The 12,646-nt window shown below is 40.5% G+C and overlaps 1 protein-coding gene across 1 annotated transcript in view; it reads right to left on the bottom strand.

The window, feature by feature from the left end:
* The window catches only part of LEMD3 (LEM domain containing 3), a 59,441-nt gene extending 47,609 nt beyond the window's left edge, over positions 1 to 11,832 (bottom strand). Inside the window, exon 1 of the mRNA XM_019732462.2 lies at positions 10,268 to 11,832. Within this exon, the coding sequence (XP_019588021.2) occupies positions 10,268 to 11,792 (1,525 nt within the window). The 5' untranslated portion in view covers positions 11,793 to 11,832. The remainder of the gene's footprint in view (positions 1 to 10,267) is intronic.
* Between the last annotated feature and the right edge of the window lie 814 nt (positions 11,833 to 12,646).

Raw genomic sequence — 12,646 nt, forward strand, 5'->3', positions numbered from 1 at the left:
AGAGATGAAGCACCAATTAAGTAATACAAAAAGATGATTCCTTTTATCTGCTCAAACAGCTTGAGAGAAAGGTTTGAAAATACTAATAAGGACTATAAATTTAGCCTACTCTTCTATTACTTATTAACATTACTGACAGGACATGTCATAGCGCTGAACACGTGTTGTTTAAATGGGACTAGCGCAGCTGGGAAATTCTAACTTACAGTATTAAAAATACACAGTTATGTATCACTTCAAATTTTTCTATATCATCTCCACGGACATTATCACATTAGTTCCCTACAAAAGTCAGTGGCTAGAAGTAGTTGATTTTACTATCCCCTCATTTGACAGATGCAAAAACCAAGACCCAGAGGTTATGAGTGACTTACTGCCCAAATAAAGTTAGTAGGTGAGAAAATATGCGTAAGAAAATCTGCTGCTGCCTGATGGTTAAGATTATGGACTCTGAAGTCAGATCATGGGTTCAAATGCTGGTTCCAAAACTTAGTAATTGTGGGTTCTTGGACAAGTCACTTGTAACCTTATTCCCTCTATATGTCAGTTTTCTCATGGAGATAATATGAGTAGTTTCCCTCATGAAAACTAAGATAAGTGCTCACACATAGCAAATTCTTAACAAATGCTTGTGTCATTTCAAGCTTTAGTACCTGAAAGAAGGGACATTTGGAAATGACATTTTTTAAAAACAAAACAAGACTTTTTGTCATAAGCATAAGAGCATTTCTAGAACATCTTGAACCATAATCACAAATACTTCAGATTGATAACATTTTCATTTTTGGCAAACTCATTCTGCATGCCTCTTCCTTTTTTTACTTCTTAAATTACTTCTAAAAACCTGTAAGAAATGAAACTATTTATTTTTGTGCAGAGTACATATTTGGGCATACGTTACTATAGGGCATACTCCAATTTGCAGAATCTAACTTTTAAAGTCACACTATACAAATCTGAAACAGCGCTGTGCTGTCACCAAGTCTCAGTTCTGGAGGCTAGCTAGTGCATCAACATTTAAGAAAAAGAAGAGAGGGCTGCCACAATGCAGTGGGAAGGGAGGCACTGTACTGTGTCTGAGGGAAGAATGTCACTCCTATGGTTCTACAAAGTATATACTCACATCTTCTGGTATGACCTGGCACATAGTACGTGTTCAACAAATAATTTATGAGTGAGTGAATGGATGAATGAATAGGAGAAACTTAATAAATGGTTCTTCAAGTGAATGAAATCAAACAAGAAAACATTTGTGAGAACCGTGGGAGGAAGGTACCCTTATACACCTAAGAAGTCATTAATAAGGCTGACCAAGGCTCTAAGCCATAGCCCAGGAACTAGAAGACACAGATATTCTAAAATTTCCCCTCTCCTAATTAATTTCAATGGCCCTCTATATATATTAAGCTTTAAAAAACTATACCTCGGTGAATTCCTACAGAGCAAAAGCTTCCTTTGTAAATATAAACTGCTTCCAGGAATTAGCCACAATCAGCAAATTCCTTCTGTACATATATACATATAAAAGGGTCTCTAACTGCAAAATAAATTCATGTTCTGGTATGTGTTAAAATGCCCATTGCTACTAAAGGATTTTTTTTACTATTCACATCACATTCAAGGCAGGAGAGCAATTGTTGGTGCATATTTATCCCTCCATTAGTTCAGGACAGCTGAACTAAACTCTTGCATAGTTCTGCACCCAAGCCTTGTTCCGAAATGCTAGCTCGCCATTTGATATCAACATAGCTGTACAGATGAATTCAGAAGTCATCTTGTAAAAACATTTCAAGCAAAAAGCTATGGGCATACAGCAATAAATCTGCTACTAAAACAAACGTAGTGGGATAATTTTAAACTCTGTACCTTTAGAAATAAATTTTAAAAAATTAAGACACCGTAAAAGTAATACATGATGGCTTCCACATGACAGATCTGTTATCCTATTTGAAGACATTATCACCTGTCAGTATAAATTTCTAATCTTTTTGAAAAGCTAACTTCCTTAGAAGTATTATTTTCAAAGGGATGATGTCAAACAAGCAAAATTTAACTATAAAATGATAGATAAATATTAAAACCTAAGAACTTTCTTCCTGGTCAACTCTTCTTTAAAAATTATTTTTTAACACTGTTAATAAAGATAGATCAAGTTTTTTTTGTTTTGTTTTTTAACAATTGCTTGTGCGATTCAGGTTAAAGCATGCATTATTAAAACAATAAAATCCAAAGGTTACTTCTTCAATATACTGCTAGTGGTTCACTTTAAAATCTGTTAAAAATAAGTTCTGAGTATGAAAGTCAAAATCTAAAGTCATGAAACAATAATTAACAATTTCCAGAATTAGTATTGGGCTGGGTTCCCAAATTAAATGGTAGCAATTTTTAGTGTACAATAAATTAATACAGGATTAGAATAAAGAGATATCATTAATAATATAATTTTCAAAAAGAAGTTACCACTACTTGTTTACCATATATTTCAGAGATTGCCGATAGTTTAAGGTATACTTCATTTTTAAACTACTTATAAACCAGGTTAAATACCTCTTTGCACTAAGGTTCCTTTTACTTACATAAAAATATTTTTCAGGTAGTTAAAGTTAATACAGAATAATCAATGAGCAAGGAGAAGCTAGTTTTAAAACATTACAACTCTACTGAGGAATCATGGAAATATCTAATTTTTGAAAGCATCCCTGGAATTATAGAATGTTTCATCCCCATTGAAACGACTGTATGTATAGGGAAAATACATATGACGTTTACTTAAAAGGAGCAAAAGAAGGGGAGAACAAATGCACTATACTTAAAGGTCTTTACATCTTCAAAATGAACAACGGAAAACATAAGTTTTAAAATGGTAATGTAAATCAGAGGACTACTTTCCACACCAGATTTGAGACTGCAAATCTCTTAAAAATTAGAAATTATATCATACATTTTATAGTTTTACATGTTGTATATTATCGTTTGTATTATATCAGATTGCACACCACATGTATCAACAAATCTAAAACCTTAAGAATAAATAGTTCCACATAATTCCAAAATGTTGAGAATACCAATTTGTACTTTCTTGTCCTAAAGTTGTTAAGTCTCATAGATTATTCCTGGCACTTCTAGGATTTCATGCATTAATCTGCTTCACCCACCCATATCTTTCATAATTTTCTGGATAATAAAGAACATATACAGAGCCTTTCCATACTTGCACACATTAAAAGGCAATCTTCCTAGCAAAGTGGTTGAAAGCCATTATCTGAGTCCAAATACTGCCTCTGCACTTACTGGCTGGCTACATGACCCTGGGCAATTTACTTAACTTTTCTGTCTGGATTCTTGACCTACAAAACAGGAATACACACCTGTCTCAAGAAGATTAAGTAACAATTATAATTGCTTAGCTCAGTACCTGGCACACAATGCTACATAAGGGTTAGCTATTATTATTACTATGTGTCATGTACTGAGCCAAGTCGTTTACATGCATTATTTCATTTAATTCTCATTTAAGTCTATTTTACCGATGAGGGTATTGAGGTTAGCAGTGGTTCAGCACCTTGCCTTTAATAAAAACACTAACACGTTGAAGGGCCAATATCCAAACTGAGGTCTGCCTCCTGAACACAAGCCCTGAGAGCTACGCCTATGTTTCTTCAAGCCAGACTCCATGGATAAACTCAGGGAGAATTCACAAGTTTTCACTCTGATTATTTTTATTTTAAATTACTCTAGAGATAATTTTCAAATGAAAGACATTTTCACAGAGTAGAGTTCAATTTCTTAAATCATCTAACTGAGATGTGCAAAAATCCCTGGTGCTCTCAGGAATATTCATAGAGGTCTAGGTAATTTTTTTTTTCCTTACAATGTAGTCAACTTTGAAAAACTTCAAACAAAACACTCAACTTTCATTCTTCAAGAATGAGAGCAACAACTATTTTTCAAAATCCTTATGCCTATTTCATTATAGATACCAAGTAATAGACCTTCTGGCTAGTCTAATTACTTGAAAAAGTTAAAAACAAATACTATGGTACACCTCTGTAACACTTGGTCTTGTCTTTTCAAAGAACACACAGCCATTACAAGAGGAAACAAATACTAAAAATAGTAAACAGTACTAGTATTCACAATGAGCACCAGTCTTTCATCTTGAAACCAATTATATAAACTACGATAGCCTACAGGGGATTTCTACTTGAACAACTCAAAAAACAAGCCCCAAATAGACTCATTTTGTCTATACGACCTTTTCCCAAACAAGATCCCTTTTCCACATCTCTAACTCCTGTCAATGGTATCACTATTCTCTTACTCAGACTCATGACCACAGAATAATCTTCGACTGTTCTCCTTTATTCTCTGTATTTAGTCACCAAGTATTATATAGCTTCCTTCAAATGGATTCTCTTAATCACAGACCCTCCTCCACACTCAGTTATCAACCTCTTTCAGGTTTTCATCACTCCCTGTGTTTCTAGTGCCTTTCACCCCATTCCTTCTCTCCAATCCTGTCACTCCATTACCTACCTATACCACCACCTGTTTATCCTTCTTAAAAGATCAATTTGATCATGCTGGTCCTCTGCTTTAAAACCTCTGTGGATGCCCACTGCTCAACCTACAGAATAAAGATCAAATTTGGAATCAGGGCTTTTGATCGTTGGAGACTGATCCAGCTCACAGTGAACTCTCCCTTTTTATAAAAGTGTGGCACTTATTACATACCTCGTGTGTTTCTTAACAATTTCCTGTGACTATTATTAGCGAAGTGAAGGCTTCTGTAGGAATGAGATTCCTTTTGTATCCTTCCTATTACTGAGTAGTAAGTTAGGTACTGAGTAGTTAACCGATTACTGAGTTAGATGTTAAGTTAATCAGTGTATGTATATTGGGTACCTAACAGGTGATCATTTGTTCAACAAATACTGAGTAATGAATATGTGCCAAGGATTTCTATCTACTATGTGATTTCCATATGCCAGGCAACAACATTAAAACTTTATATACATTATGTCACGTAATGCTCAAAGCTACCCTGAGGCTGGTATTATTTTCATTTTTAATGAAGCAACTGAGTATCTAGTAAAGTCATACAGCAGGTGTAAGAGAGAGAGACGAAATTCAAACTCAGAAATGAGCAAAAAGCCTGTGCCGTTCACCAGTGTATTCAATTCCACCTATAGAAACATTACCTCAAGAGGCTGTAATCTACCTGGCACAGTGGACGTACACGATTATAATACACTGTAATAAATGCTCTGAACAATGCATAAGATCTTATTTAAGCAGAGAATCATGGGCCAAACTCTAGGGTAAAGAGGACAGGCAGAGAAGATATCCATAGGTGACACTTTAAGAATGAATAGCCGTTAGTAGAGAGGAAGAAACAATCTTCCCAAAGAAGGGAATAACGTGTGCAAAGGCAAAAAGGCACAAAATTTCAGCACCAAGTAGTGCTCCAGAAAGTTCCAGTTTTCCAGAAAGTAAAGTGTGATAAGAGGGACTGAGAGACAATGATGCTAGAAAAAGCAGGCATAGTCAGATCACAAACAGTTTAGCCAAGAAGTTTGGATTTTATCCATGAAGGGAAAGCCATTGAGTAATTTTAAGCAAGAGAGTGAATTATTGCATTTACATTTTAGAACTATTGCTCTGGCACAGAAAAATGGACTGGAAGAGTTACAGCCTAGAAGCAGGAACTGAGGGCTACTGAAACAGTTCAGGCAAGAGACTCAGCCAGCGCAGTGGTGATGGAGAGAAACAGACTGATTCAAAAAGATACATGGGAGGCAGAACTACAAGACTCAGTAACCAGTTTGATTGAGGTTTGAGGTTTGGTAGGAAGACAAAGGAAAGGAAGGAATCTAGTCAAATTCAAGATTTCTAGCTTGAGCTCTGGGTAGATGGAAGTATCATTAAAACAGGGAACAGAGCGGGGAGAAATAAGCTGAAAGTAAGGAAAGCGGATGATGTTGGTACAGATGGTGTTGGTACTTTTGGTACATCCAGAAGTAGCTGTCTAATAAACAAATAGGTAAGTCTAGGCCTCAGGAGAGAAAATCTAATGTGACGATATAAAATTGGGACGTGTAAGCCAGAAGAGTAGATGAAACTGCCTAGGAAAACTGTACAAAAGGATAGAGCCAAAAATAACAGTTCAGGAGACAACCAATATTTAAAACACAGACAGGAGTAAATGAAAACGAGGAAGGTGAGAATGGTGATAAAGAAGTCTGGAAAGGAGTGGGTTTCATGAAGGGAGTTCTCAATGTATTGAACGTGTCAAAGAGGTGAAGATCAGAACTTTAAAGCCTCTCTTGAATTTGCCAATTGAGTAATTGGTGACTTGAAGCAGAGAGAAATGGATGATAAAGAAAACTAAACTAGACACATGTTGAATATTGAATGGCAGAGGAAGAAAGAGATACTAATCTTGGCTGAGAATAGGAGAATGGAGGGTTGAAGAACAACATTTCTAGGATGGCAGAGATTTTAGCATTTTTATAGAATGAGAGAAGGTGCAGTAGAAAGTGAGATTTTTAAATTATGCCTTTGTACTTAAACTTAGCATATGGAAAGTTACCCATGATGCAACGTTAAGTGAAAAAAAAAAAAAAAACAAGTTGCAGAACAGATATAGTATGTCACAATAAAATTCAGACTCCTCTCTCCGGCCCTCCAGGCCTTTAGATCCTGTATGACCTGGCCCCTGCCTACTTCTGACTTCGTCGTGCGGACGCCATGTCCCAGCCACACTGGCCACTCTATCCTGATGCTTCAACATGCCCACTTTGTTCTTGCCTCAGGGTCTTTACACCTGCTGTTACTCTGCCTAAAATGCTCTTCTCTCTGTCACAGACCAAGTCATTCAGATCTCAATTCTCCTTAGAAAGGCATGTCCCACCTGTATGTAACATTGCATTCCCCTCTACCCCAACCCCAATGTTACCATCATTACCTTGTGTTAGCAACTATCATTATCTGAAATTTTTATTTGTTTGTCCATCTTCCCCCCTAGAATGTAAGCTCCATGAGAAGAGAGATTTCATTTCATTTGCCTTGTTCACCACATATCCCTGCTCCTTAAAGTGCTTGGCACATAGTAGGCACTCTGTTGTTGAATGAAAATGTACACACACACGTATTACATGAATGTATGTATCACACGAAAAACATTAAGAAAGTTCTGAAAGATTATTTGAACATACTTATACCAGGGGTGATTATGAGACTTAGGAGGAGAGGTATATAATACCCATTCATTTTTTTGCTTCATGGATCTCTATTCACATTTTGTACAAAAATTGTGTCTTCTGTAATCAAAACCAATTTAAAAATAATGATCATATAAGCCTAAGATAGTCAATCTATTCTGCCTACTTTCTTTTGATGGGTTGTCATGATCTAATGTGACTGCAGGCTGATCCTGGAGTTGCTTTGGGAGGGCAGGTCAAAATTAGAATCGTAAACCTTAGAACTGGAAAGAACTTGGAGATCATCTAATCCAACCCCATAGTTTTACAAACGAGGAAGCAGAGACTCATAGTAATTTAATAAAACTAGACATTGATGAAGAAATTTCAAAGACCAAATGATTAAGAACTACTTAAAAGAGCTAATCTATTACATGTTATATATAATTTAAATAACTAATAAAAGCCTACTGAAGCTTACTCTCACATATAACCTACAATCTTCTGGTGAAATCATTACTCAAAGTAAAACTATTCCCTTAAGCACACTATTTAACCAATGAACCCTATGGTTAAGCATCGGTTAACCATTATAATATGACAAAGGATCAGAACACATAAATATAGGGAGTGAATTATTCACCGTTAGGTGTGCAGACTAACTGAACTAGCACGCACGTCTTTCAACCAGGGTATATAATAAGTCAAATACATAAGAGGCTTAAGGATTCATTACACTTTGATTCAAACTTCTGTATCAATGTCTACAATGTGTATTTAAGGGAATAAAAATAAATGTTGAATGGTAAAGAAATAAACTAAATGTCACTTACAGAAACACTTAACTATTTCTTTTTACATATAAACTGTAAATTACCTAATACCACTTGGTTTGTTTAACAAACTACCTCATTTGATCCTAACAACAACTCCACAGACAACAGAAATTATTACTGCCATTCAATACATAAGAATGAAGCACAGAGGTTAAGGAACTTGACGAAGGTCATTTGGACAAGTCCTAACACCCAGATCTTCTACCTCTTAGCCACTGATCTTTCCCCCCCTCAGACTACCTCACGTTTACCATGTATTAAAATGCAAAACACCTGATAAATTCCTTCCTTCCACGTTGGTGGAGGTGAGGAGGGTACCAAGCCCCTAGCAGTCCTATCCCTTTCTATTCCATTTGAAATTTTAGTACCTAAGAAAATACGTCATTTTTCTTAGTGAGGAGGAACATGTGACAGTCACTTTAATTGACAACTGTGCTTATCAGGAATTCTGTATGAAATCTTACCAAATATTAAATTACTTTCTTAATCCTAATAAAAGTACCCTCTTACTTAGACAGCTCTCTACAAACAATACCCAAAGTAGTGTTAAGAATATGGGCATTATAAAAAGAAAGAAAAAAAAAGAATACGTGCTTTATAGTTGAAAAATTTTTTGACACAAAATCTTAGTCCTATCACTCACTAGCTGTTCAACTGTGGGTACATTTCTTAACTTCCTTGAGTCTCACTGTCCTCATCTATAAAATGAGGATAAACACCATCTGCCTCTGTGCAGTGTGGGGAAAATTCAGTGAGTTAATACGTGCAAAGCACTTAGCTCTTAGAAAAGGTCCAGGTCATAGAGCTGGTGTTGTTAGAGAAACAAACAGATGCAGATAAGTACTGCTGAAAAGTAATGTCATTTAATTTATGTGAACTTCACTAGTTTAACTTCTAGGGTGACCTTATTTCTTTTTTCTCCCAAGTATCTGGGACAGGACACAATACATCAATCACTCTTGCTCCCATGGTACCAATTAAAGTGAGTGCTGTATTTCAGTCCTCTTCTAACCCCTCTATTTAAGTAGTATAGTAACAGTAAATAATCTATTATTTGACTATCTTAGAATTGGCTACATTCAAACAAAGCTTACACGATTCTCACTCCTACTCTTTATCTAACTTCATTGTCCACTATTTTGAAATAAAACTAATAACAGTAAGCCAGTTTTACAAATACAAATCACGACACAGTGAATGCATGTTTGGTGAAAACTGAGGAAGTTTGAGGGGGCACAGGGAGAGACTTAAACTAAGAAATTATGTAGTCAGCAGTACATCATGCACTTAATTTACTTTCTCTTTTTTAACCTTCGCAGGCATTATTCTAATTAATATTAGCATCATTTTACAGATTATAAAAGGGAAACAAACTCTTGCTCACTCCCGCTGGCTCAAAGTACTCCAAGCACTCTAACCTACAAGAAGACTCTTGCTCAACTCAAGGCCTTACCTCTTACAATCTCTACCCAGAATGCTCTTATCTCCCTTCAAAGCTGTCTCCTGCTTCAGGCCTCACTTCAAATAGTGCCTGCTCTTACCAACTCTAAAGTTGCATACACCAATTACTCCACCTTTACTTCCTTCACAGAACATAAAATAACCTGTATTCATCTTCTTGTGTTGAAGGACAGAAATACTTTGATCTATCACTGCTGTATCCTGAGCGCACAGCACAGATGATGCTGGCTTAATGAATGAATGAATGAACATACAGTCATTTAGCAAGTAAATGGCTGGGTCTGGAAACCAAACAAGATAAATCAGACTGCAAAGTCCTGCAAGGCATACCACTACTTTTTTTCACTGGTGAGAGAGGAGATGCTTTGGGTTAGGAAACTAGTTGAGAGATGTGCCTTCCTGCTTTCTATATTCATTCACTTTTAAAAATTAATCAGGGTGACATTGGTTAAAATTCATTCACTTAAGTCGTACACATAAATGCATTTTACTCACGGGCTTGCAATATTTTGCTCTTTTATAAGATGTTCTGACTCTCCCAATACACCACACAGAACAATGTTTAAATCAGCCATGGGATTAGCATTCTGATAAGGGTAACAACGTTTTTTCTTAAAGATGACACAAACGCACCCACTCTGTTGCCTTTCACTATTCACCCACGTTCTTGCAAGACCGAGGTCACCTCATGTAAAACGCCAAGTGCAGTTGGAGCAAATCACTAACGACATTCCCTTTGTTACCTTTCCCAGGGGATTTAATACTTACTGCCGAGTCCTCCATCCTCGGAGACGCCTGTCCCTCTCATTCCTAGGTAAGTCAGTCCCAGTATGAGGAAAAACAAGCAGGCAGCAGTTAAGAGAAACATTGACAAGTAGTGGGCACTGAAACCCCCGGTTGGGGACACCTCCTCCCGTTTAAATTGCTGGAGAAGTTCCTCCTCGGGTTCGGAAAGCTTCGGTTTGTTGTATGTGTTTTTCAGGTAGGTGTGATTGGAGCCCGTGTGATTGGAGTGATTGATCCTGAGTGACCCAGACGCGGACATTGCCACACTGGGAGGGAGGCTGTTGGCAAAAATCCTGGGGGAGTCCACACTGAAGGCCCCACCGCCGATATGATTATTGGTTTTGAGAAGGGCGCCTGTGGACGAATCCAAGGTTGAGTCCATGTCGGTCAGTGGCGGCGGCAGGAGAGGGGCCAGTTTCTTAGCGTTAACTCGGTATCTAGGAGCGGGGCTGGAGTCCAGAGGATCACACACTCCTCCCTGCTCCGCCGCCGTCACCGCCGACTCTTCGAGGTTGCGGCTCCTGTCTAGACTCCCCGCGGCCGCCGCCCTGTCATTCATCGCGATTCCTCCCCCTCCCGGAACGCAGGGCTCCAGCCGGCCGCCCGCCGACTTAGCAGTCAGCGGAGGGAGAGGCTTACTATGGCTCCGTCTGGGCCGATGTCGGGAGAAGGAGTCATCCTTTAATACCTGTCGTCCGGAGGCCACGTCGCCGTCGTCCTCTTCCTCCGAGTCCGAATAGTTTTCCCGGCAGCTGTAGGAGAGCAGCCGGCTGCCGTTCACGGTCCGGCTCGCCCACAGCGGCTCCTCGGCCTCCGGGTCCCCGTCCTCGCCGTCCTCTCCCGCGTCTTCCTCGTCCTCAGCGGTTCCGTCTCTTCCCGGCGGGGTCTGCAGCTCCGCAGCCGCCGACCTCCGGGCCCCCCACCACGAGTGGGGCTTCCTCCGCTCGGCCGAGGTGCTGTTAGTCACCTCGCTGGCGGCCAGGGGCGCCGACGGCGGTTTGAGCCCGCGGTACTGGAGCGAAGCCCGGTCTTTCCTCCCGCCGCCGCCGGCCTGGTCCCTGGGACTGGCCTCCACGTCCGACTCGTCCGAGCTGAAGCCCAGCAGCACTTTGCTGCCAGCCGTGGAGGCGGCCGAGGCGCCCCCGGGCCCTCCCAAGGGGCTCTCGGGGCCAGAGGCCGAGATTCGGCCCAGGCCTCCCGGAGTCCGTAAGTAGGAGAGGTCGCCGGAGACCGGCCGGACCCCCATCCCCACGGTCGCCGCCGCCGACCCCGCCGCGGCGACCGTGGCTGCTGCCGTGTTATTGTTACTACTGTTCCGCGTCTTGCTGCCGCGGCCCCCAGATCGGTGCTGCTGCTGCTCTTCCTCTCGAAGCTTCTTCAGCTTCTTGAGGTAGACCGGGCGGGTGCTCTCCGTCACTGGGCCGGGAGACAGGCCGTAACGGCGGAGCTGAGAGAAAAGCTCCTCATCCGAGAGCTGCTGAGGCGCCGAAGCCGCTGCCGCCGCCATTTTCTCTCCAGGGTGTTTTACAAGCTCCGCGCTACCGGAAGTGACGCGCCGCCCTAGACCCTGAACTAGACCGGGCTGCGTCGCCCTCCCAGCGCCACCGCAGCCTAGGCCAATGGGAGGCGCGGGAGGAGCTCACCTGAGCGGGAAAGGGCCACCTGAGCGGCGCGCGGCTCCGCGGCGGCGTTTTTCTACACTCTCACCTTGCGGCGCCAGCTCGCTCGCCCTCTTCCTTTTCCTAACCTTTTCCCGCTGTTCTCTGCCCTGACCTTCCAAGTGCCTTTCCCAGGAGCTGCCTCTTGCTGAACCACACCTTGACCTCCACTTCCCAGGTTCCGGCCACCGGGCTGTAATAACTGAAATCTGCCTTGAAGTTCATGGCATTAGTTTTCTTTCCGTCCCGATTCCCGCTGCCGGGGAAAGCCTAGCAAGACTCAAAGAAATCCCGATGGCCAGACCAGGTTGGCAATTTTTCTGTCTGACTCCACGTTCTCTCTTTTCACTTTGTCTTTATGCTCGACTACAAAAAAGAAGGAAAAAAGGGAGCTTCACCCGCTGCTTTTTTTTTTTTTTTTTTTTAGATGCCTCTCCTTCATTCTAAGGAGTAGACCAGTCACAATACAATTTTCTTCAGCAGTACTGGCTATTCATTCCTTAGTTGGTTGTAAGGTATTATCATTCCCCCCCCCCCCCTTTCAAAATCTGATCTCGGTAAGTCGTTTTTGGAATTGAGAGAGCCTATCATTTGTTTCAGTCTATGACTGAAAAAAAAAAACAACATAAAACGCCATCCTACTTATTTCCTTCTTAGCACCTTTCCCTCCCATGGTTATCTATTTATTAACTGTTAACGATTA

The sequence above is a fragment of the Rhinolophus sinicus genome, linkage group LG02, assembly GCF_036562045.2.
Source record: "Rhinolophus sinicus isolate RSC01 linkage group LG02, ASM3656204v1, whole genome shotgun sequence".
NCBI classification, from domain to species: Eukaryota; Metazoa; Chordata; class Mammalia; order Chiroptera; family Rhinolophidae; genus Rhinolophus; species Rhinolophus sinicus.